The sequence below is a fragment of the Metarhizium album genome (genome assembly GCF_000804445.1).
Source record: "Metarhizium album ARSEF 1941 chromosome Unknown scaffold_2, whole genome shotgun sequence".
NCBI lineage: Eukaryota > Fungi > Ascomycota > Sordariomycetes > Hypocreales > Clavicipitaceae > Metarhizium > Metarhizium album.
In genome coordinates, this window is record NW_024467576.1 from 1,236,096 (window position 1) to 1,262,111 (window position 26,016).

The 26,016-nt window shown below is 53.3% G+C and overlaps 5 protein-coding genes across 5 annotated transcripts; 4 read left to right on the top strand and 1 right to left on the bottom strand.

The window, feature by feature from the left end:
• Window positions 1-473: 473 nt before the first annotated feature.
• On the top strand, window positions 474-9,665 carry MAM_01492 (Serine/threonine-protein kinase tel-1; the record flags this gene model as incomplete). The annotated part of the gene is made up of 8 exons (XM_040820291.1): window positions 474-513; window positions 571-618; window positions 668-710; window positions 772-2,163; window positions 2,212-2,549; window positions 2,615-7,082; window positions 7,134-9,574; window positions 9,646-9,665. 8 exons carry the CDS (start codon window positions 474-476, stop codon window positions 9,663-9,665), a joined length of 8,790 nt encoding a protein of 2,929 aa, XP_040681779.1.
• Window positions 9,666-10,859: 1,194 nt separating this feature from the next.
• On the top strand, window positions 10,860-11,699 carry MAM_01493 (Killer toxin, Kp4/SMK-like, core; the record flags this gene model as incomplete). Its single annotated transcript, XM_040820292.1, has 1 exon — window positions 10,860-11,699. The coding sequence occupies one exon, from the start codon at window positions 10,860-10,862 to the stop codon at window positions 11,697-11,699; it is 840 nt and encodes a 279-aa protein (XP_040681780.1).
• A 955-nt stretch (window positions 11,700-12,654) lies between these two features.
• On the top strand, window positions 12,655-15,092 carry MAM_01494 (ubiquitin ligase subunit CulD; the record flags this gene model as incomplete). Its single annotated transcript, XM_040820293.1, has 2 exons — window positions 12,655-14,984; window positions 15,035-15,092. The coding sequence occupies 2 exons, from the start codon at window positions 12,655-12,657 to the stop codon at window positions 15,090-15,092; spliced, it is 2,388 nt and encodes a 795-aa protein (XP_040681781.1).
• Window positions 15,093-15,726: 634 nt separating this feature from the next.
• Window positions 15,727-18,336, bottom strand: MAM_01495 (uncharacterized protein; the record flags this gene model as incomplete). Its single annotated transcript, XM_040820294.1, has 1 exon — window positions 15,727-18,336. The coding sequence occupies one exon, from the start codon at window positions 18,334-18,336 to the stop codon at window positions 15,727-15,729; it is 2,610 nt and encodes an 869-aa protein (XP_040681782.1).
• A 4,738-nt stretch (window positions 18,337-23,074) lies between these two features.
• On the top strand, window positions 23,075-25,541 carry MAM_01496 (DNA helicase PIF1, ATP-dependent; the record flags this gene model as incomplete). Its single annotated transcript, XM_040820295.1, has 2 exons — window positions 23,075-24,164; window positions 24,220-25,541. 2 exons carry the CDS (start codon window positions 23,075-23,077, stop codon window positions 25,539-25,541), a joined length of 2,412 nt encoding a protein of 803 aa, XP_040681783.1.
• Between the last annotated feature and the right edge of the window lie 475 nt (window positions 25,542-26,016).

Here is a 26,016-nt window from a genome sequence, read left to right on the forward strand (position 1 = left end):
GTCCACTGCTCTCTCTCAATATTCTGCAGCCTCGTTGCTTCCATCCCTGCTGGCGGCGAGCAAAACCATCAGTGATTGGTCATGGCGGAGCTGTAGAAAAAGGCTGCGGGTCCAAGTAAACATCGACAAAGGCGGTGTGGATTCTGCCGGGCCTATTTCCCACAGGCTAGAGCTTTCAACGCTGCCGCAAACTCAATGTGACGCCAGGTCCCAGGAACATTGGCGCGAAGGCATCCTCAGTAGAACAAAGCTGCAACTTCGGTGGCTTGGCCCAAGAGGGACGAAAGATATCAACTCCTCAGAGCAATGGATGCTTGACTGTGCCCTGTCGACGAATTGACAAGGATCGCATCCCAGTTACATCAGCCGCCATCATCACTCAGGTCCACACGCAGCAGCGACGGCAATGTTGACGTTTCTTTCATCTGAAACCAGCCAATCGTCGTACATGGGCTCTCCACTGCTTGGACAAGATGGCCTCGTCGCATACGTCTACAGTAATGAGCCTGACCAGTAAGAATCCCCAGTTTCCGTCCAGCTGTGGCTGCCCATAGCTAACTATCCGACGAGGCGACGTCAAATCGGGGTCTGTCAAGGCTCGTGAAAAGGCTGTAGATGGTGGGTCAACCTGCCTATTCTATGGGATTGAACCTTCTAACCAAAGCAGAACTGGTTTCTATATTGAATCCCAGGAACCGGACTGTTAATCTGTACGCTAACCCCCCCCCTTCATCGTTCTGAATTTGTGCCGCCCATCTCACCAATTGAAAGTGCCGACCTGGGCGACAAGAGCTATCACCAGATATTCGAGGCCCTTTTTAATGTTGTGATCCGCGAGAGGCCTACTTTGTATGACAAAGGCAAGAAAGAGTCTTCTCGCAAGGCAGCCACAACTCGCCTGACCAAGTGCGCTTCGGCCATCCGAATGACCGCTGCCAGAGGTGCCTCAAGACTAGGACGCAAAACCCTGTTAGCTCTTATAGACCATATCTCTCAAGTTTTGCCGGACCCAGACGGTGATTTTGTTGCACCTTTGATACAAGATTATGTCAAGGCCTTGTCGGAGGTGCTCTCACGCCAGCCGCATGTCGAGTACCTAGCTCGGCAAGATGCCAAACACTGGGAGATCTGTGTCGACTTTCTACTTGATATAGCTGCATACATTATTCCCAGTGAAGCTCCTTTTAGCTTGATATCTGCTGCCCGACCTTCTCCTGCTCCAGATGTCTCGACACCACGTTCCATCATGCGATCTAATAGTTCTACTCAGAGCCAAAAGCGAGCAAGCATTGCCGAGGGTGAGCCGCTTAGAGATGCCCTTGAAGGCCTCCAGCATCTGAGTCAGGCTTCAAATGCTCCCATAGCACGGCGAGGAAGAAACGTTACAGACCTGGCGCTTCGCGTTCTCAACATGAAGCACCTCAGTCTTGGGTCTATGCAAGCAATGTGTTTCTTGATTTGCAATACGGTATTTGCTCAGACGCAATCTGAAGATCTCGACTACGGACTCTCATTAGTGAGGGATCTTCTACCATTGATGAGCCATTGGTGGAGGGCCGAGAAGGTCTCTCAAGACGAGCTCATAAAAGAGTTGCGAAATGAGATTTCCAAGACAATATACCTGGCACACTCGCATATCGAGCATCTATCCAGCACATGGACTGAAAAGATTCAGAATGACATCGAGAATCTTGTGGACCCCTTGTGGCAAGAATACTCCAGAAGAAGCGAACCGTTTCGGCTCCAGCTGCGCGATCTCACTTTCAACAGGTCATCACTGCCAGGTGGCAATATGCACTTAAACCTCTTTGGAATACGCAATCACAATTCAGAAGGGGAAAGCCACTGGGCCCTTGTGCAGAATCTTTCCTTTTTGGAGAGTATTCTCTTGAAGCGCGGCGACAATTCTGCGAGGAAAGTGACACAGAACGTCGAACAGCCACGAAAACGACAGCGCACTCGAGAAAGCCTGAGTCGTCTCAGACTGAAACTTAGATCGAGATATGTTGGTATTCAGAGAACTGCGCTTCAGATTTTGCCTTTTCTGGTGGAGGGTCCTGGCTTTGCAGGCGAAGAGCTGGCTTCCATTTTAGACGACCTTGTCACATATGTTTCCAACAAAGATCCAATCACGGCGTCATGGGCGTTGGTCGCATCAGCAAGGTAATGTAATTCAGTTGTATCTTGTCGATCAAAGCTAACAAGACCCAGCTGTGCCTCGTTGCTCGCGGCGAATCAATTGGATGGAGACCAATGGAAACAGCTCTGGCATTTGGCTGTGCGATCGGTCAGCATCCCAACAACATGCCGGGCAGCCTGTTTGCTTCTGCACCAAATGATTGAAATGGAACTACTTCCATACAATGCTACTTCAGAGGATATCGACGGGATTGTCACAACAGCTGACGTGAATGGGCCTGGTATACTCTGTGATACTTCACTTATCCTGATGTTCCATCTCTTCCACGCTCGAAATGCAGCACTACCCAGCGCGAGTCAGGCAACATCTAATCATATAATCAGATGGGTATTTCTGAAATGGAATCCCAGTGAGTCGTCACCCATGAAATTTACACAACCTGCAGTTATCAAATTTATCAAATAACATGTTCAGATGAGCCAGCATTTGCATCCTCCGTATCGCCTCTCATCCAGCCCCTGGAGCTCGTCAACCTGCTTCGAGTGTGTTGTGGCGTCCAACCTTTGTGCTGGAATGAAGTAGCTGCTATTTCAGGCACGACTTTGGAGGCCACCTGGAGAACGAAGCATGAGTCGGCCAAATTCAATGAGTATCTGCTGTTGTTGAAGCATAAAGAACCCAGCCATAACATTCGGCCATGCATCTACCGTCCGGGTTCCGGCAGACAGCTTCAACCTGCAACGGATTCGCACAGCTTCTACCCGTCCAAGAGACTTGCGTTCGAGCTCTTTTGTCCAAAATTGGACGATCTCGTCGAGCTATGCGACACGTGGTCAAAGAAGCCCAGCGACGGTGGAACTCAGATTTCTTTGGATCGATATCGAAGCCTTTTATCTGCGTGCATCATTGGGTCGCTTCTGATCCCCCAGTTTGCTGACTTGAACACGCCCCAATCAGCCTCGATGGAATCCAATCTTGTGAATCTAGCGAAGGAGAGTTTGGTATTGGCATTGGACTCTGTCGAACCGCAGGCCTTTTTGGAGGCCACCTTGCGAGTGCTGAGGCCTTGTATGCCCGGCATGACAACCGTCGATTTGAACAGACTGTATTCGGACCAGTCCCCCTTTCTGCACGTTTTGACAACAATTTCAAGTGTAATTGATCACAGACAATCCGATACGGCCTTTGGTACAAGCCCAGGCCCAATGGATCTCGACGATGAATTTGGCTCGCAGATCAGTAGGGCCACATGCGCTTCGACCCCCATGGCTGTACCGAGACAAAACGTTCAATTGTGTTCAAGCCCACGAGTGTTCCACGTGGATACGAAAATGCGACTAGGGCTGCTTCGCGCCATCAGTGATGACTCGAGTCAGATTGGTTTGCTTCCTGAAGCGTGGATTGACGGTTTGTTGCTAATGTCTGACGATGACTTGTTGTGTTGTCAGGCTCTACTATTGGAGATTTCTACTTCCGATCTGGTTGTGGGCTCAGAGACTGCATACAGCATCATAAAAAGACTAGGCGAAATTATCTCTACGTCGGATTACCAATGCTGCGAGGTGGCGCTTACGACGTGCATAGAAATCCTCGATGGATGGCATAATATCTGGTTGAGTGATAATCAAGATCTCGCCGAAGGCGTGGGCGACTTATACAACTATTTTATCAAAGTGTGCCTGCCTTCTAATTTCTTCTCAGCCAAGGCTCAAATGTCAATGGCGCGTTTGCTTTTCTCATTGCTCGGCGCAAATCCCGCGTACGGCACCGACTTGGGTCTGGCTTCATGTCGCACCTCGTTACTCACTATTCTCGCCACTGGCTCGATGCCAGTGAAGTGTTTTGTGGCAGACAGAATTGCTGGAGTATTTGATCTGTTTATACTGATGCTGCACGATGAAATATTTGTCGACGTTCTTGCGAGCTTGCCAACCAATCCTGCGGACACGGCCGGTATTGCCTTCAGGCTTCTTGCTTTGTCAAAGTTGGCCTGTAGATGGCCAACTCTGCTGCGACGATGCATATATCACATCTTTGAGACTCCAGGAAAGATTTCACAGTCTATCGACTACGCAAAGTGGTGTCTTGCTGATGTATCAAGCACGCTAAAGTTGGAATCGCCAAAAGAGCTTTTTCTATTATTCTCGCGCCAATTGCTCTACACCTGGATGGAACATGACCCCATTGAGGATATTCCCTTCGCTATATTCGGGTTCGACGACTTAAAAGACCTTTTACGATCTGCTCAAGCGGAAGCCATTGCGCTGGCGGTGATGCGAACCCAGGAATCAACCAGTGCCAGCATAGCCACCTTGCTTGGAATGACTGAAAGAGATTTGATCAAGCGCAACTTCTCCACCACCTTGTCTTACAGCATGGCCTACGCGGACGCTTTCGGTAACGCCAGTGATGTGAAGGGCGAAGATTACATTCGGAAAAAGCTAGGGAGCAAAGGTTACGTGGAAGCAATATATACCAACCTTGTGGATATCATTGCCGCATTTTTCGATCTAATAGATCAAGAGGATAACCTCGAAAGGATTTTCCGCAGACACGAAGACATTTCTTATGCAGCAGACAATCTAGAAGCGATCAAGAAGGTGGCTTGCTCATCCAACAAGCTTCCACCAAACCAGCAGCCCATGTTTCGAGCTAAATACATCATTCACGATATCTTCAGGCTTTGTCAAGGCACCGAGTTTCAGTTTCAAGACCTATGGACGCCTGCATTGGTTTTGTCAGTGACAAGGAGCTTATTCAACACCATCCACGCCGCCATGGGCTCCCTCTATGCTTGCTCTGTCCTTCGCAAAGTCAGACTGGTCATCTCTTTGGCAGGTTCAGTGGCGCTGGAGTCGTACTGCCTTGAGATGTTACTCAACTCGGTTCGTGGTTTCATAGTGGATGCAGAATGCGCAGATGATGCCCTTGGCCTGACCCAATATCTTTTGTCTGGGGGAAGAGCATATCTGACCCAGAAACCGTCCTTCCTCGCAGGATACGCCCTGTCTACTCTTGCTTCTCTGCGGGTCTTTTTGGAGTCAAGCCAGTCCAGCACAACCCAAGACAGCCAGTTCAAAGCCACCATGAATAAGACTCAAAAGTTCCATGATTGGTTCAGTAAATACTTGTCTGAATACGCTTCGCCCGTCTTCCAAGATGACGAGCAATCAAATTTATTCAAGTCAATAACTCACTCCGCAGCCCACATAAGATCGTCCGGCAACGCTGAGAAAGGTACATCGGAGAGTAAGCTACTTGTTGATATTTTGAGAGATGGCGTCACTGGCAGTCGCTTGCTGAATGAATCGTCGCGAGAGCTTGCGTTGAAGTTGCTCTGCGGAGACTTCACGATACCAGCGACAATTCGAGAAGATATTGTTGAAACCGATGCTGCTGCTATCGAACAGGCGTCAAGTGTTTGGAAAAGCTGCGAAGCACAAGATCTCAGCAAAAACTACCTGTCTTGGGCAGGACGTGTTGTTGGCCGCTCGTTTGCTGCATCTGGCGAATTCCCCGGGGATGTGCTTAAAGAATCAAACCTGAGCCTTTACAGACACATTGCCCCAGGGCCCAACGGATCGGAGACGTGGCTACTTTGTCTTCTGCAAGATCTAGCGGCAGACCAAAATTCGACAGTGGCTGGATTGGCAGAGGCGGCTTTGCGGGAGACAGTCACGCGAGCGCTAGAACATGGCGACGAACCTTTGGTTGTCGCATGTCAAAGAACTTTATCCGAGAGCCTTTTCACAGTATCACAATGGGGTAGATTCTGTTCACCAGACGTGGAGGCTACCGATAACTCGAAATTGGATGGCGGGCCATCTGTCTGGGAAGACGATATCTCATCTTTAAGCTGTTTGCAAAGGATCACTACTCATCTGGCTTCAACGGCTTCAGACTCGATATTGCTGTCGGTTCTAACACCAATCTTAACCGAGGTACCGGGGTTTGCCGAGAAGGCGTTCCCTTTTATTGTGCATCTAGTTTTGTGTTTCCAACATGAACAACAGCAAACAGCTAAACGACAATTGTCTATGGCAATGAAGGAGTGGTTGCGAGATGATAGGCCATCGGCATCACAGAACGTAAAGCTGCTGATCAACACCGTCCTTTATCTCCGCACACAGGAGTATCCCAAAGAGTCGTCTATTGCAGATCGAATGCACTGGCTCGGCATTGATTATGCAGCCGCAGCCGCTTCTGCGTCTCGATGTGGCATGCAAAAGACGGCCTTGCTCTTCGCAGAATGGGTCTCCTCGGAGGTTTCGCGGCCATCTCGAAGATCTTCGGCACACAGAGAACACGACATCAACGACATTCTGCTGACCATATTTGAGAACATTGATGATCCTGACACGTACTACGGACTGCCGGAAGATGCAAGCCTGTCCAAGGTTGTGGCTCGAGTTGAATATGAAAATGAAGGATTGAAGAGCCTCGCATTTCGAGGAGCGCAATACGATAGCCACATTCGTCTGCGACGCCGAGAGGCAGAAGCAGACGGCCAAGCTCTCGTTCAAGCACTGGGAACATTGGGGCTCTCCGGCTTAGCTCAGTCAATACTTCAGACACATGAAAGCCTCGGTGCCAGCAATCCATCCGTTGACAGTACATTTACCACGGCGAGGCGTCTGGAGATGTGGAACTTGCCTGCGCCGGGAAACAGCGAACACCATGCCGTCATTTTGTATCAAGCATACAAAAGCATTCACAATTCGACGTTCTTGCCAGACGTCCAGGCCGCCGTGTATGAAGGCTTCAGTGCCATTATGAAAAACATGGCGAGTTGCAACCTCAATGCAACTGCTCTTAGGAGTCGGCTGGCTGCACTAGCAGCTCTCACGGAGCTAGACGATATGCTGAATATCTCAGACCCGTCCGAGGTGGCCGTCATGATGGAAAAGTTCAAGAGTCGCTCGGAATGGATGCGAAGCGGAATGTGAGTGTGTATGAGAGCACAGCCCGCTGTCCATGATGCTAATTGCCTCAGGTACGGTGATGTCGGCCAAGTTCTATCTTGCAGAGAGACATCAGTCAGTATGCTTTGCCAGCATACCGGCTTGCTAAAGCATGAAAAGATATCTGCAGATGTATTGCGACAAATGCAGGTGGAGTCGATGATTTTGTCGTCTGGCATATATCGGTACCACCAAGCGACTCAGGAGTCCCTGAACATCGCGACTGCACTCTCTGACATGATTCCATTGTGCGAAAGCTTGAACCTGCACGTTGATGCCGCCATCAGAATTGAAGTAGCCAACTCACTGTGGGATCACGGTGAGATGGGAACATCAATTCGTATGCTGCAAGCCATTGACAGGGAGTCGTCTCTGACAAGACAGAGCATCCGGGTCAATCGGTCTGACCTCCTTTCCAAAATCGGACACAAAGTGTCACTGGCTCGACTTGAAAACCCTCACGATATTCAAAAAACTTACCTCGGCCCGGCCTTGAAGGAGTTGAAACGAGAAGGCAACAGTCAGGCGGGATCGGTCTACCATCAATTTGCCACCTTCTGCGATGAGCAACTGCAGGATCCAGACGGGCTCGAGGACTTGGCAAGATTACACAATCTGCGCACAGCCAAGAAGGATGAAGTCAATGATCTCAAGGCTCTCATTGACTCAACCAAAGAAACTCAACTAAAAGCCAGATATGCACATGTCCTCTCCAAGGAGAAGCAGTGGCTGGAGCTCGATGAGAAGGAGCTAAAACGGGTAGAGCAGACTCGGAGTGAGTTTGTGCAGCTTAGCTTGGAAAACTACCTGCTCTCACTGATTTCATCGGATGACTACAACAATGATGCCCTACGTTTTACGGCATTGTGGCTGGAGAGGTCCGCTGAAGATTCAACAAACAAGGCCGTCATGAGGCACCTGTCCCTTGTCCCTACCAGAAAGTTTGCCCCGTTGATGAACCAGCTGACCTCTCGGCTACAGAGCCAGGAGGGCACATTCCAAAAACTCCTTTTTGAGCTGATTTACACCATCTGCGTTGACCACCCCTACCACGGAATGTATCAAATCTGGTCAGGAACAAAGGCCCGGGCCCAGCAGAAAGATGAGGTGGCTGTACAGAGAGTCAAAGCAACAGAGAAAGTTGCGCAAAGACTCTCTGCAAACAAGTCAGTCGCAAATATATGGCTGTCAATTGACAAGACGAGCAAGTACTATCACGGGCTTGCCATGGAAAAGAACCCAAACAAGTACAAGTCTGGGGCTAAGATTCCGCTTAAGGACTCTGCAGCAGGGCAGTACCTGGTCAGTTACCTTGCGCGATATCGTATTCCTCCTCCAACGTTGCATATCGAGGTCTCAATGACCAAGGACTACTCGGACGTTCCGTTTATACACAAGCTGGAGCCCACAATGACGATTGCGTCAGGAGTCAGTGCACCAAAAATCATCACGGCCGTCGGCACGAATGGCGTCAGGTACAAGCAGTTGGTCAAGGGTGGCCACGACGATCTACGGCAGGACGCAATCATGGAGCAAGTATTCGCCGCCGTATCGTCTCTTTTGAAGCTGCACCGGAGTACGCAACAAAGAAACCTGGGTATCAGGACGTACAAAGTCTTGCCACTTACGGCATCGTCTGGTCTCATCGAGTTCGTTCCAAACACGATCCCGCTGCACGAGTACCTTATGCCAGCGCATGAGAAATACTACCCGAGGGACCTCAAGGGCTCGCAGTGCCGTAAAGAGATATTCAATGTCCAGAGCAGAACGACCGAAACACGTCTGGCCACATACCGCAAAGTGACGGAGAGATTTCATCCCGTGATGAGGTACTTCTTCATGGAGTACTTTGTCGATCCGGACGAATGGTTCGCCAGAAGATTGGCTTATACGCGGAGCACGGCAGCCATTTCTATGCTAGGGCACGTCCTTGGACTGGGTGACCGTCATGGCCATAATATTCTCCTTGATTGCCGGACTGGCGAAGCAGTGCACATTGACCTGGGAGTAGCCTTCGAAGCCGGTCGTATTCTCCCGGTACCGGAGCTGGTCCCTTTCCGGCTGACTCGAGACATTGTAGACGGCATGGGCATCACCAGAACCGAAGGTGTTTTCAGGCGTTGCTGCGAATTCACGCTTGATGCGTTGCGCGAGGAGCAGTACTCAATCATGGCAATTCTAGATGTCTTGCGATACGACCCTCTGTACACCTGGTCGATATCACCGCTCCGACTCGCCAAGCTCCAAAATGCCAGAAACAATGGGGGTGGCGGCGAGGAGTCGGAAATGAGCGAAACAGCAGATGCCAAGAAGGCCAACAAGCACAACTGTCGAACGAATGAGCCCTCTGAAGCAGACCGAGCACTCGAGGTTGTGAGAAAGAAGTTGTCAAAGACTCTAAGTGTAACAGCAACAGTCAATGACTTGATTAACATGGCTACAGATGAACGCAACCTGGCTGTACTGTACTCGGGTAAGAGCCCCTGATTTGTGGGAAACAAAAAAAATGTCTGGAGAAACGTACACTGACATTGGACGTCTCAGGATGGGCTGCATACGCGTAAACGTCTTGGTTCTCGTCTTCACCATGCGTGGTAATTCACGGACTGTAGCGAGCAGGTTGGGAGACGCCCATGGCGTTGTAAAATACATTCCAGATTGGAACATTAACAAAATCAAGCCATCTTGTAAAGAGGGCAAATTTCTTTCTCTTCTACTGCCCGTTTTTCAGCGTCGTCACACTTGCCGCTCGCAATTGCCCATCAGAGCTGGTGAGAACTTGCACGCTTCGCACCTCGACCGAACCTAATCCCTTGCGCGACGCTATCAACAAGTCTTTGGTTCATCGTCGACATGGGCATCCGGCCAGGTCAGCACTAGTCAGTCCCAGGACAGCATGCGCTCAGCCTAACAGCATGTCTGACCCAGATTCTGGCAAAGCCACAGGCGCTGATGCTTAGGGACAGCCGCGCGAAATGCTGTGATTCGTGGAAATAGAATATCCCAGGCCACTTCACAGAAAGCGGAGATGGCAATGGCCGGAGGTGCCGAGACAATGGACTGCTTGATTTCGGTAGTCGGTCCTGACACGAGCTTGAGTTGTGACGGTAGTACAATGAGCTAAACCACAAGGAGATGTGATGTCTACAGGGGCTACGGGATATATGATGCCACTGATGGGTTTGGCAATGGCTTCAACACCGAGGGCTCAGGTCTCGCAAGGAGCCATTGACCTGGGGTCTGACCGCCAGGGATCAGTCCTCACCCAAATCACAACACCAAATAGAAGACAGGTAACTAACAAGTCACGCAAACATTGCAGCTCGGTTCGTCAGACAATCTCACGCACAGCAGCCAGAAAGAAATATCCATCAATTACGGAGTACACACCGGCTTCTCGTCCTCGAAGCTGACCATGTGGCTTGCTTGCTTGCTGTCGGCGAAGCGTTTCAGGGACATACTACTCAAAACTAAGCAGCAACGCGCCTTGGAGAAGGGTACTGCAAGCTGCCAATGGAGCTGCGCCAACTAGCAAGTTTGGCATCGGGCATCGCAAGGCAGACGGAGCGGCTCCTGGGTGCTCCTGGTCGCTTGGGAAAGGTTTGCGAGTGATGAGGGCCGACTGTCGACTGTATATAAGGGGCCCTCGCCCTCTGCAAGCTGGTGAGCATCAGACAGACCGGCCAAGGACATCATCTTTCATCCACATCTCCCCATCTGGAAGCCGTTCCACATAGACTCACGCCTCACAAACCAAGATGGTGGCGACCAAGACAATTCTAGCCCTCGCGGCGGCTCTTGCAGGAACGTCATCCGCCCTTGGAATCAACTGCCGGGGCAGCGCTCTCTGCTCGGGTAACAAAGGCATCCTCAGTCAAGCCCAAGGCCAACTCCGTGGAATGAACCAGAACCAGCAGTTCTCTGACGGCCAGCACATCACCTGCGTCAAGTCCTCTGTCACCATCGGAAACCCCTCCCTCTGCATCTTTTATCAAAAGACCGGAGGACGCAGGTGGACGGTTGCCCACACGGTCAGGTATGTACAGCAGCTCCTGGACCACGGCTGCGGTGCTTGCGGCAGCGTACCGACCAATCCCGGGAACAACGTCGACTACGGCGAGCTTACTGCCAACATGGTGACGAACGCTGCTGCTCGTCGTGGCCTGGACCTGGCCGACAGGGTTGCCAAGCCTCGTGAGCGGAAGCGAGAGGCTGAGCCTCAGCCTGTGAGCCAGGCCGAGGACTCGGCTGCCATCCTGGCACGCGCTCTGGGAATCAACTGCCGTGGCAGCTCAACCTGCGGCGTCGGCGGCATCGGCCACAGCCCTGCTGGCACGCTTGAGCAGGTTCGCAACGCGGTTGCCGGCGGTCCCAATGGAAGCTGGGGCAACGGGCAGCAGATTGCCTGTGTGCCACATGTGACGGGCCGCCTGTGTGCGTTTTATCAGAACATCGGTAACCGGATGTTCAGCAAGCAGCAGAGTGTCGCTTATTTGGACCAGCTGATGGCTCATGGGTGCAGGGTCTGCGGCAGCATCCCTACAGACCCTGGCAACAACGTTGGAAATGGAGAGCTGACTGTCAACTTTGTATCTTGAGAGAGTGATGGGACTGGAGGGTGGAAGGATCCATGACGCGGGAGTACGCAGTAGGTAGCTGTGATTTTTGAGGGAGTGGCGTTTTAATGGACATTCATCATCTGACTGTTGTCTTGTGAGCTTCGTGATCCATGTTTGTTGGGCACTTGGCGTAGGTGCTTTTCGAGGACGGGAGTGGCTGATATGCTGCGAGGTATAGTAGATGCGAATTCGCCCCTGTCATGGCAGCGCCTGGCGCGTGTCATCTCGACATCTGCGCGTGCCGCTGCGCCGCTGCGCCGCTGCTACTTATCACCAACCCGAGGCGGCGGCGTCTCTGTGATTTTCGGCGGCCATAAATTAGAGCCTCGACTCCGTCCAAGTCCGAGCCGTGACAACATGGATTTCCCGCAGCTGGCCAATCCCCGCCTCGGCAGCAGTCGCTCGGTCATCCACCCTTGCCCCACCCCACAGCCGCACCTCCCTTCGCCCAATCAGCTCAACCCTCGCTGCTCCTTCCAGACGTCCTCACTGATCAGTGATTCAGAGACGGCCCAGCTCGGCCTTCAACTTTGTCGAAATGACATATGATTCAGCTCGCGTCCAACTCTCCACCTCGTCATATTCCCAGCCTCAGCTTTACCCCTACGGTCGCCCGTGCTTGTGTGCGGACAGTTCATTCCTCGTCCCACAACAAAGTTGTCGAGCAACTATTGGTTCCCCCGTGCCGCGAAGCGCCAACCGTCATCGCCTTCTTCCGATCCCCGTTATATCCTCCGATACGAAAAATAGTCGGTACCATACTTGCGACTTTCCTTGGCCGCCAACTTGCGACGGAATCGTGCCTCTCTGATCCATGCTATCCGCATCCGGGACGCCCGATTCGACCTCCTCACGACGTCGGCAGCGTCTCTCTACGTCTCCATCTCCATCAGCAGTCAACCCCAAGCGAGCTCGGCTTGCGGATCCCCCCGCCATGGCGACTGTCAGGGCGAGGGGCAAGATGCCCGATGTCGTCGATCTGACGGAGAAGCCGTCCGCCTTTCAGCCATATACCGGAGTCAAAAGGCTGGTTATCAAGAACCTTCGAGCACCCGTGAGCCGTGAAGCACAGGTGGAGGAGTACTACGCGCGCACAGAAAGGGATCTCGAGGAAGCTTTGGGAGCCATATTTGCCGATAGGAGGCCGGCCGTGCCGTTGGAGCGGTTGTATCGCGGCGTCGAGGACGTCTGCAGAAAGGGCGGCGCTGCAAAAGTGTACGGCCTGCTCAAGGAGCGCATTGATCAGCATTTGCAGTCGGTGGTCCTGCCAAGGATAAGACGCGCTGGCGGGCAGTCCAACATCGACGTGCTTCGAAGTGTACGGGGCGAATGGAAAGCGTGGAACGCACAAGCGATGACCCTCCGATCCACCTTTAGCTATCTGGACAGGACGTATCTGCTTCGAGAGTCCTTCCCATCCATCAACGACATGGCCATCAGTCATTTCAGAAGAATGGCATTCCCACAGTCGTCGCAGACCAACAGCAGCTCGCCCGGCGAAAAGGCCATTGCCGGAGTGTGCGAGCTGGTCGAGTATGACCGCCGAGGCGACCAAAGACTCGACTCGTCTCTTCTCAAAGAATCCATCCGCATGATGTACGTGCTGGGCGTTTACGTGAAACAGTTTGAGCCCGTGTTTTTGAAGCAGTCAGTCGCGTATTTCGAGGAATTTGGCGAATCGTGGAGTGCGTCCAGCCTCAAGGACTATATTGCTGCCTGCAAGGACCTTCTCGACCGAGAGGACTACCGATGTATCGCGTACAACTTTGACGGTACCACCGAGAAAGATCTCATGGACTCGGCGCACAAGATTCTCATTGATCAGTACTCTGAAAAGCTGCTGCACGGCGACAGCTTGTCAAACCTGTTGTCCGATAGAGACGTCGCGTCGATGAAGGGGCTGTACAATTTACTGAGGTTGTCTGACATTCAAAAGAAGATGCAGATGCCCTGGACTGAATATATCCGACGGACTGGTGCTGCCATCATATCAGACAAAGAGAGAGGAGACGAAATGGTCATTCGGCTGCTAGAGCTGAGGCGATCGCTAGACCTCATGATTCGGGACGCGTTCCAAAGAGACGAAGACTTCCTATGGGGCATGCGAGAGGCCTTTGGAAAGTTCATGAACGACCGCAGGACGGCGTCCTGCTGGGATACAAGCACGTCCAAGATTGGAGAAATGACCGCCAAACATGTAGATGTGCTGCTGCGAGGCGGCTTGAAGGCTCTGCCCAAGGAGTTGCTGTCCGACGCCAAGGATCGAGCGGCGGCCGAGAAGGAAGGCCAGGCAAGCACGGCGGACGAGGACGCCGAACTGGACAGGCAGCTTGATCAGGCGCTCGAGCTCTTCCGATTCATCGAGGGCAAGGATGCCTTTGAGGCCTTTTACAAAAAGGACCTGGCGCGGCGCCTGCTGATGGGCCGCAGCGCAAGTCAGGATGCGGAGCGGAACATGTTGACGAAGCTGCGCAGCGAGTGCGGGTCAAACTTCACACACAACCTGGAGCAGATGTTCAAGGACCAGGAGCTCGCCAAGGACGAGATGGAATTGTACAGGCAATGGAGCGACAAGAACCGGGAGCGCAAGGGCCCGGTAGACCTGTCCGTCATAATCTTGTCCGCCTCGGCTTGGCCGTCTTACCCCGACACGCGGCTCAGCCTGCCCGACGAAGTGGCCACGCAGATCGAGAGGTTCGACCAGCACTACAAGAACAAGCACACGGGGAGGGTGCTCACGTGGAAGCACTCCCTCGCGCACTGTTCCATCAAGGCGTCGTTCCCCAAGGGCACCAAGGAACTTCTCGTGTCGGCCTTCCAGGCCGTCGTGCTGATGCTGTTCAACAAGGAGCCCGAGGGCGGCTTCTTCACCCGCGAACAGATATCCGCGGCGACGGGCCTCCAGGGCGGCGACCTGGACCGGACCCTGCAGTCTCTGGCGTGCGGCAAGGCGCGCGTCATCACCAAGCACCCCAAGGGACGGGAGGTCAACCCCGCCGACACCTTCACCTTCAACCGGGCGTTTTCCGACCCCAAGTATCGCGTCAAGATCAACCAGATCCAGCTCAAGGAGACCAAGGAGGAGAACAAGGCCACGCACGAAAGGATCGCCCAAGACAGACGCTTCGAGACGCAGGCCGCAATCGTCCGCATCATGAAGAGCCGCAAGTCGATGGGCCACGCCGAACTCGTAGCCGAGGTCATCAACCTGACCAAGAAGCGAGGGAGCGTGGAGCCCGCCTCGATCAAGAAGGAAATCGAGAGGTATGTTGTCCCGCCGGCTGGGTCGCGCGACGGTGTGCTAACTGCCGCAGCCTCATGGAAAAGGATTATCTCGAGCGAGAGGATAATTCGTACACCTACCTGGCGTGACGCGCCGTCGGTCGGGCCGGCTGCTCGGCATCGATCGACAAGTGTACGAGGCGTGTGTGTCGCGGTGTCGTGTATGTACGAGTTGACCATGTCAGGCTGGAGCCGGCGAGATAGAGACGTGCTTCAGCGCCCGCATCGTCGTGTGTTGGCACGTGAATACACCGGGTTTAGGCGTGTGCCGTGCCGACGTGATGCCCCTGTTTCATGCTCTCGCGGCGAACAACATGCACCTCTCTTGTCTCGGGTCGAGCCATGTACGAGTTGCTCTGCTGCGAGCCTCGCCTGCCCGAGTCTGTCGCCTTGAAACGACGGTCGGTCGAGCAGAGCTTTTACGTGTGCGTCGCAGGGGCCGAGCAGGACAGTGATCAACGGCAAAATAATCATTCGTTCAAGCAAAGTAAGGAGCTGTGTTTGCGTCTGGTACAAAGTACGTCCTCGCCCTGCAATCTCCTGCCTTTCTGCCCATCGGCTATTTGTCTCTCGCAATCTCATGTAATCTCCAGTCAGACCTTTCCCGCCAGCCGCGAAAACTCCACAAGGAGGAGGAGGAAGAATAAAGGACAAAACGAATAAATCAATAAAGGCACGAGTACAACTTGGACACGCTTGATTCTACGAGGGTTCAGGTTCAGGTTCAGGTCCAGTACTGCCGTCGGAGAGTTGGATAGCCGCCGCTGGCCGGCATCATGGGATTATACCGATCGTCTCTGCCGTCCCTCCTGCTGCTCATGTAATCCCTGGGCGCCCACCGGTCTCCCCCGACGTCGTCGTCGTATGCGTCGTCTACCACGTCCCGTCTGGGCCTTCTGCCGGCGTGGCTCCTCGCCCAGCGATCCGCGGACTCGTCGTACTCGTTGTCCACGATGTCTCGCCTGGGGCTCCTGCCGCCGGATCGCCACCCTCTTTCAAAGCTATCGTCTGCGCGCGGGTAGTAGGGGTCCCTGTCCCTCCTGTATACCTGTTCGCCACGAATGTGGTCTGTGACGCGGACTTGCTCCATGTTGCGGCTCACGTCGTCAAGTTGGTCTTGGTGGATGGCTTGCCTGGCCCTGTGGGCGGGCATCATGCGCCCGAGGTGGTCTTGCACGACCACAGGGCGGTGCTGCTGGATGCCGTCTTCTTTCCCGATGTGGTACCCCCTTTGGAAGCCGGTGCGATACTCGAACGCCGGCTGTCCAGGGGACGGCGAGGTGGAGGGCGGCGAGGGCGGCATCGCCTGGTCAGTGTCTCGTTTGGAATGCCGCCTGGTCGAGGGGACCCCGACACCAAACTGCTCGGGGCGGTCTCGGCGGCCGTGGCGCTGCTTGGACGGGTAGCGCCTGTTGCTGTTGCGATTGTTCCGGGCGCTGGAGGACACGGAGGACTGGGGCGTCATCGAGTCCCCTTGGTCGGAGGAGGAGTCGCTCTCGAAGGATGTGGCAGAGTCTGTGGAGCTGCGTGGGCTGGAGGGCCGGGATTTCACGTAGACCTTGGGGTTGCGTTGCTGGCCGGCTGGTCTGACTTGGCGGTTGGACGTGGAGGAGCGTTGGGCGTGAGGGGTGTCGGGGCGACTTTGGAGGTTTGGGTGTGGTGTCATGTTGGGAACTCTGGGTATTTGAGGCGCAGGTGGTGATGGTCGTCGTGGTTGCTGTTGCTGTTGCTGTTGCTGTTGCTGTTGCTGTTGTTGTTGATGGTGCGGTGGCGACACTTGGGGTGGCATGGCCCGTGGTGGTACCTGCTGGGGTATCTGCGGTTGAGGCCTGGGAATCTGCTGGCCCTGGGAAGGAAAATGCTGGGTTTGGGGGTGCGCTTGTTGCTGTTGAAGAATCGGAGGATGTTGCTGAGGTTGATGATGAGGCTGATGAGGCTGATGAGGCTGATGAGGCTGATGAGGTTGATGAGGTTGACGAGGTTGATGAGGTTGACGAGGTTGATGAGGTTGGGTATGTTGCTGCTGCTGCTGCTGCTGCTGCTGCTGTGCCGGCCGAAACGATTGCGCCATTCTCGGATTCGCATTCATCTGTTGCTGTTGGTGGACCTGAGGCATGTTCGTTCTCTGCTGCCCCTGAAGCGTAGCGTGACCATCCGCCATGTTGTTTTCCACGGACATGAAGCGGCGTTGCTGCGGTCGGCCACTCGAAAGAAGCGACTGCTTCTTCAACCTCTGCTTCTCTTGCAGCATCTCAATGGCGTCTTCATTACTCCTGGGCACTCTCCGAAAGTATGCCGTCACGCTGACTCTCTCGCGTTTCTTGTCGCGTTTCTTGTCTCCCTTGTACTCCTTGTCGCCCCTATACTCCCTGCACCGACGATGCTTGTCCTTGTACCTGTCTTTTCTGTCTCTGTCCCGGTCCCTCTCTTTTCTTTCTTTGTCCGACTTTGAGATGTGGATGTGATACAATGGATTGCTTTCATCAATCTTTCTAGTTTCGCTCTCCAACTGGGCCAGCTCGTATTCATATCTATCATCATTTTCGTCTGCTTCCAATCTGGCTTGCGCGCAGTCAATCTGTTGCCGCACGGCCTTCGGCAGTGCTCTCTTCTTTTCTATAACCCCATCGTCCTTTATATCGAGCTCATGCACTCTGCGGGCGGCTTCTTTCTGGGAGATGCCCGTTTCTTCCGTATGCGTGGCGCATTCCCAGGTGGGCAGAATCGGATCGCCCAGTCTGTCCGTGCCACAAACGTTGCGAGCCTTTTCCATGTGCCAGACAATGTATGTGGAGAGCTCTTCACGGGCCTTCTCCTCAGACATGTTTTCGTAGCGTAGGTCAATGAGCTCGTTGCGGTGCTCACGTCTACGGTCCTTTGGGGCCGGTTGGTTTATGCTTTGTTGTTGTTGTAATTGTTGCTGTGGCCATTGTTGAAGGTGCGAAGGCGGCGGGCTTTGATAGGCTTGACCGTGACTCATAGGCGGCTGCACTTGAGGGTTTTGCATGGGACCGGGGTTCATACCGACTTGCTGTTGCACAAGAGGAGGATATTGTTGCTGTTCTTGTTGTTGTTGACCAAGCTGCTCTTGTTGATACATTGGACGTTGCGGCATGGAGACCGGTCCTCTTACGCCTTCGGCCATGCTGGGACGAACTCCGGCACGAGGGACTCCTTCATGCGTCGGCTGTCCTCCTCCGTTGAAACCATGGAGACCGGCTGCTGCTGAGGGAGACACGGTAGCCACAGGCGGGATGGCGTTTGGCCCGTTCACAGGACGACTTCCGCCTCCCATGTGGCTTGGTGGGAACACACCCGGAGGTAGGCCCGCCATGTTTGTCCTGCAGTCTGGATTATTATGTCACAGTCTTGTCTGGATGGGGATCTAGATGTCTTTTGGCGTGGTGGTCCTTGGTTCTGGGGTGGCTGGGGTCTCTTTCGTTCTTGTTTGTGGCCGATGGCGGCATCAAGTATAAGAAGAGCAGAGGGGAGTCGGGAACGCCTCCCATTAAGGGAAAACGCAGAGCCTCCTGTTTTTCTTTTCCACTTTTCTTTTGGGCCCTTCACACACTCTCTCTATGCATCAAGTGCCCACGATGTGTGACATTGAAAAGGCCCGTCCGGCGGACCAAGTGAGGCGGCCGCATGTGCTCAAACAGGACGGCAGCGGACGGGAGCAGGATGAAGTGGTGGTGTGATGGGAGAGCTGTCAGGGAGTGGTCGTGTCAAAGATACAAGGCGTCGCCGAGTGCAACACAACGCTATGCTTGGCTCGGTGCGGAATTCAAGCGGCTTGGAAATTCCATCGCATAGCCTCGATCCATGGAGAGGAAAAGCAGGGCGGATGTCGATGTTGACCGTGCCATTTTCGAATTTCCTATTTGGGCGATTCTGGCTTACACGACGCAGCAGCGGGAGAAGCAGGAGCAGCACAGCACAAAGAGGGGGAAGGAAAGAAGGCCGTTTTTTTCTTTCCTTGTTTTCCCTCACTTTTCCCCCCTTCAAAAAATCAATAAAAATGTCTCACTCAGCACACACGCACGCTCACTTCAGTCTGTTTACGCCTTGCCACTCCTGGATTCAGCTTGACGGACATTGTACCGTCAGCGTCACCGAAACAATGAATGCATCACGACGCTCCTCCGTCTCGAGGCAGCGCCGCGACGTGCGAATAGCAAATTGCAGCCACCACAGCTGCTCTGGTTGACAGCACTCGAGTCGACCACGGTGAGGCTGCCGTGCAGATGGCCCAGGCCATGATCCATTGATCTGTTTGGTCCAACACACCAATACTGGAGTCTGGGATCTGAGAGCATCACCGTTTACAGCCAGACGGTGTGTGCGGCCACGGCTACCCATTGGCCGCGACAGGAGGGCATTTTCCCGCCGGGGTCAGCCGACCATGAACGCCTTTTCTACAGGACTGCAACGGCCCGTCGGCCTGGTCGATCGCAGAAATCTCCCAATTGCGAGCCATTGTGTGATCCCCGTCGGTTCCGGGAACGCTGTCGCGGTGTTGGACCGCGAGGCCACGTTGAGAAACAGCCATCACTGTCGGGACAAATCACGACGACAATGAGGAACTCAAAAGAGCCGTCTAAGCAAAAAAAAAAAGTTGTATATAATGTGGTGTGGTGGTAGCACGGCATCCCTCCCTTTGTGCTCTCAACGCCAATCGAGGGAACCGTGTGTTGCGACATTATCGACGTTGCGCGGCCATTGTTGCACGATCCTATCCCCCGGGATCGAGTGCTTTCGGTCATCATCATTCAGAAACACTCTCGCGTTGGTCGTGGCGCAATATTCCCACAATCAGCTGGCTGTCGCATCGTTTACGTGGTTGCGACAACGGCCAACATTGAAAGCCTCGTTGATATCCGCGGACCGTGACAAGGCGCAACAGGTTCCTCCAAAAGTGCTCAGCTCGGCCCCCCTGATTACTGGGCAAACTGTCAACGTTATTTTGCCCCAACAAGCCATGATTTGCTGAGGTGGTCGATTATCTACTTGACTGCGGCTGGAGTTGGCCTGACGTCATTTCTGGGACTCGACTCTCAGGTCAGTTTCGTGCCTTGTAAGGCTTATCAACCGGTCGTCGTCATCGGTGTCGTCGCCGTCCATTGATGGCTGCATGAAACGCCTCGTTGTCGCCGTTTCGTTGCAAATCTGAAAATGAGGCGGCCAGCGCAGAGGACCGGGCGTTGGCGACATGGCCTGGCCTGCCCGACCTGGTGACAATCCCAGACGCGAATTCTTTTTTAATATATATATATCATTATTCTCCTACACACATCCTACCCTGTTCAACGACACAAGGAAGCGGATATATAAACAAGCGGCTTCATGGCAGAATAACATAATAATGTCTTGGGCCTTCCGGGGAACCTCGTGTAACCCTCGACCGTGCAGCCTCATCGTTGCAAATACTTACTGCGGACAGCCAGTTGGGTACGTTGTGTACTCCGTTCTTCTGCACTACCACGACGCACGTCTGACATGATTATACCTGGGAAACTCAGTACCCCGGATGATCCATGCAGCGCGCATGCGTAGCACCGGGCTATCACAGGGATTTTGCGAAACTGCCCGGTTGAGACTGTCTGTGGCGCATCAAGTACGTGATACAAAAGTACAGACGACACCAAGTCCCGAAGACTTCACTTCTGTTTCTCTCATAGCCCCAACACGGCCCAAGAGGTGAGCGTCTGCGCAATGGGACGACGTGAGGTGGTTGTCGTCGTCGAGACCAGAACGAAACAAGGCGGGGCGTCAATGTGATAGTCCATGGAGCTGCAAGGCACAGCGTGAATCCCCGAGCGACTCTTGAGTATCCTGGTCAAGTTGCTCCAAGAGAGGCCAGCCGGAACCTAAACGTGTCGCCTCGCCGCCTACATGCGATATGTCACCACTTTTCGCGTGATCGTGATTTTATTACTACCACTACTATTATTATTTTCGGGTATATTCTCTCCTCCATAATTTGGACTGTCAGCCTCCTCCCCCTTCTCGATGTGGTCCTTTCAGCTCGTCTCTCGCAATCCCCTCTCACTCTCAGCCACGATCCTCCGCGTCTTCAGGGGCTTTCTCCAGCTCCCGCCCTCGCTGGACATCGATCATCTCGTACAGCCTCTGGGCTACGGGCCCAGGAATATGACTGCCGACCCGAATGTGTGCGTGTACCGACAGTCGGGAACGCCGAGCAGCACATCGAAGTAGCCCTGTCACCTGGTCTCTGCCTCGTCTTTCTGCCTCGCTCTGCGCATCGTGCCGTTCTGGAACATGCATATGGCTCCCGTGGCGCTTCTGCCCTGTGTCTCCCTCGACGTGTTTCTTGATGCATCATCACACAGAAACTTGAAGACTGAAGATTCCCTTTCTTCACCCCCCCCCCCCCCCCCCGGGACCGAGTCTCAGACACTGCGGTCGGAACCCGGTCGAGAATCTCGTTCGTCTTCCTGCTCTTCGGGTGCCCTACTCTCTCATCTGAACCCTGATGGCGCATTGGCGTTTGTTATTGGGCAAATCAAGGCATATTCGCCACTGAGAAACTCTGGCTGGCTCTCTGTTTGGAGGAGCCTTGTCAGACGGCATTTAAGGTCTCGCGATACCACCATTCTTTTACTTGATTACTTTTTTTTTCCTGCCAGCAGTATTAAATTGAAATTGGTTCGGCTACGTGTTCCAGTGACGACTGCGTCATTGACGTGTCATGCGGCATATCCTCTCTCATCCAGTGTTTGCGTCGGCCGGATCGCCAGTCCTGTCTTGCCATGTCCCTACGCTCATAGGACGTCTTATTTGCAGCATCCCCGAACGAGGTGCCCGATGGTTACTTCATCGCGCAGACTCATCAGTGTCCGTTGGCGCCCGACTTCGGGCAATCTCTGGTTTGCTCCGGAACACGCAGCTTCCCCGGACATGGACGCACAAAGCTGCCTTCAACAACCGTGGGATCCGCGTACCTCTATCGTCTCCAACGAGGGCAGACCTCTCCGCCGCTCGAGCAGAATATGGAAGCGTCTCGCGAGTGGGACATCTGTTGTGAGGTTTGACATGTCGTCTTTTTGATAAAGCATTTGCTGCCTGAGCGAGTCCAACGTCGCTGGAGCAAACATCGGGCTCCGATTGATGGACCTGTCGTGTTCACAGCCGAGGACTTTTCGGCCAGATCAGCATGGAGGATTGGGCAAAGGTGGAAACAGAATTTTGGCAGCTGATGATGCCATGTCCCACTTGTCAGTCCAGAATAACTCATTGAAATTGCTCTTGTACGACCATGGCCTCGCTTTTAACAGATGAGACTTGTATTAGTCCCACGGGCGATTCTTTTTGGGGTAATTTTGTTGCCAAAGGACAGCAGGAAGGATACTGTCACTACTCCTTCGAGAGCAGCACCGTGAAGCAAGCGGCGACAGCTTGTGCATACTTCTAACTTCCTTACCAGGCTCGATCAACGTATGGAAACTGTAAGAGCTCCATTGCCAAAAGGTCGGTGGTCTTGACTGTCTGTCTGGTGCAAGGGATAATGCACACGCTGCCCGAGATGTCCCAGAGGCATGTATTGGTATAGGCATATCGGATAACTCAATCACACATTTGACTAAGAGTGGGCCGCGGCCTACCGCTTTCCGAAAGCAGTCGCGCGTTGCTGTAAAGGTAAAGAAGGGGCAGCCCACATTACGCGTGCCACGCCAAACGACCGCGTCAACTGGTGGTGTCTCTAACCGCACCTGCCATTGTGCATCGCACGCTCACGGCTCATCTACGGCATGCCCTGAGTTTGCGCGCACATCTCTTCTCAACTCCATCCGTGGCCTTCATCAGGTGGCCGTCGTAAGCCTTTGCGTTTCCCCTGGCGAGGTCGACATCCTGCCGACGGGCCGCGTCTTCCTCCCTCTCTGTTTATGACGGCTGGCATCACCAGTCTACCCACAGGTGCCTCGCCGACCTCTCGCAGACTGCTACGCGAAGCAAGCCGACTAGCCCATGCTCGCATTTCCTCCAAAGCGTATCACGCGGTGGCTAGGCCAATGTTGAACAGAGCTTCGCAGAAATTCCAGGACGCTGCCCCAATGTCGCGGCCGCGTCCAGCCTTGGCTAAGCAGCTCTTCCCGTCAAGCAGTCCTAGTTCCTGCGTTGGCGACATTCGAGATCAGTTCAAAAAGCCAAACTCGATTAGCTCCGCAGCTGCATCTGCATCCGTGTCGGCGAGGACCGCACTAGACAATCGATCAGTCAACCTGGCACAACAAATTGGTTCCGGTCGAGCAGCCACCTCCAATGGATCGATAGCCTCTTTATACTCGGCTCGTTCAGACTCTTTCGGGACAGAACCAAGCCATATCGACCTTACGGGCCCCGAAAATTCTACCGCGAAGAAGCTGCACGAGCCTGTTTATTTTGCTGAAGAAGACTTCAGCGACGACGATGCCCTTGACCTCGACTTCGAGGCCCCCACGGCTCTCCCACGACACCTGGAACCACCGGCGGTACGAAGTTTGCCTCCTCCAGTCACGCCAGCTCAACACGAGACAGAAATCCCGTGGTCTTCTTCTCCAGTATCACATTTCTTCCCGCCAAATCCTCCCCGGATAGCATCGGCGACTTCTAGTACATCTCAAACATCCTTAAAGCGAGAGTCATTCAACGACGTCGAAATGATAGCTCCGCCAACACAAAAGAAAGTGAAGAAAAGGGTTCTGCCTGCTAGTTTTCACAGGGATGAAGCTGCTGGAGAACACGATGGTGGTCCTCTAGAGCCTTGGAAAACGCCGGCGCACAAGACGAAAGCTCCTTGGGACTCTAGTGCTAGCGCCATCAAAGAGCAAAAGAAACTGCTAAAATCTCAAAGGAATTCTCGTAACCCCGCTCCCGAGCAGGATGCTGACCCGGAGACTACCCACGAGGTCGAAGAAAAGGCATCCAAATCTGTTGCCATTTCTCTCACTGGTGAACAAGCACATGTGGTTGACATGGTGGTGAACCAAAACCAAAGCGTTTTCTTTACTGGCCCGGCTGGTGCTGGAAAGTCTGTCCTTATGCGAGCCATCATCAACGAATTGAAAAAGAAGTACGCGCGAGACCCGGAACGAGTTGCTGTCACCGCCTCGACCGGTCTTGCCGCCTGCAACATTGGGGGCATAACCCTTCACAGCTTTGCTGGTAAGACATGTAGCAACGTGACACGTGCAACGACCGAAATACTAAACCTTGTTAGGCATTGGCTTGGGCAAAGAAGAACCTTCTGTTCTTGTCAGAAAGATTCGGAAAAATCCCAAGGCCAAGAATCGGTGGCTTCGGACAAAGTGCCTCATCATAGATGAGATATCCATGGTTGATGGGGATTTGTTTGATAAACTCTCTCAAGTCGGGCGCACAATCCGTAACAACGGCCGTCCCTGGGGAGGAATACAGCTCGTCATCACTGGAGATTTTTTCCAGCTTCCTCCAGTTCCGGATGCAGATAAGAAGCGCGAATCCAAGTTCGCCTTCGATGCCGCAACATGGAGCACATCAATAGACCATACTATTGGGCTAACGCAGGTTTTCCGTCAGCGCGATCCGAAGTTTGCACAAATGCTCAACGAAATGCGAGTTGGCAGAATCAGTGATCAGACTGTGCAGGCGTTCAAGGCACTCTCTCGGCCTCTCAACTTTGAAGATGGCGTGGACCTTGCCGAGTTATATCCGACCCGTGCGCAGGTTGAAGGGTCCAACGAAAAGAGACTCCGTGATCTGCCAGGCGAAATTCACCGGTACGAGGCCATGGACTCTGGTGACCCAGCTGTTCGGGACAAGCTGCTCATGAACATGATGGCTCCAAAGGCGATTGAGTTGAAAATTGGCGCTCAGGTAATGCTCATTAAAAATCTGGACGAGACGCTAGTCAACGGGTCCCTGGGCAAAGTGATTGCGTTTTCTGACGAGAAGACGTTTGAAATGAGCGGCAGCCACTCGTACGATGACATGATGGAAGACTCAATGGCCAAGGCTAAGCGAAAACTACAAGCATTCAGCCGTGACTCAGATTCAGCCGCGAGCAGCCAGCTATATCCGGTAGTACAATTCATCTCAACAGGAGGTGTCCCGCGTGTCCTTCTCTGCCAGCCAGAGGAGTGGACAGTCGAGCTACCAAACGGCGAGATTCAGGCAAAAAGGAACCAGTTACCTCTGATCCTAGCCTGGGCACTGTCCATTCACAAGGCCCAAGGCCAAACACTGGAACGCGTCACGGTCAATCTTGGGAGGGTGTTTGAAAAAGGTCAGGCATATGTAGCGCTGAGTCGAGCCACTAGCCAACATGGCCTTCGCGTCTTGGGCTTTGAGCGATCAAAAGTAATGGCACATCCAAGAGTCATTGACTTTTATAGCAAGCTGTCCTCAGTGGACGACTTTGGAGCCAGAAAACCGCAAACCATCGCCGAATTTATATCATCTAGGAAAGGCATAACAAGTCGACCAAATGGCGGTGCGAACAACAGACAGACAAACGTAGACTTGGACGACGATGAAGAAGCACTGGCATCATATGGATGCTGATGGGTTCGACTTTGTGAGGAAAATCGAGTGTTGCTCGTCGGCGACCCTCGCCATGATTAGACGAAGAAGCATGTGTGGCTGGCGTTCCGGTGAGGTATATAGGTATAATGTCCCTGTACAAATTTTCGAAGTGCATGGGGATGCTGAACGGGAAATCATTCTGTATATCTCCTACACTTGAATACTTAATTGCATTCAATCGAACATGTCATTGCCCGGTGGTGAATCTTTATGCTGACTGACCTTGAGTGTGGTGCCTGAACGTCAGTCCGACGGTCATGTTACGTCAGCAAGTGCCCACTGCCCAGCACCCCGGCTCCCGGGCTTGGTGTGTCCGCTTATCGATAAGAAATGGTCGCTTCCGGCATTGAGTCCATCGGCGAGTGACCATCCAATCTCTAGACGGCAAAGCCTTGGCGCGATATTCTTCAAGCACAAACTCTGGTTGACGAGCGTTGAAAGAAAAAATTCCAAA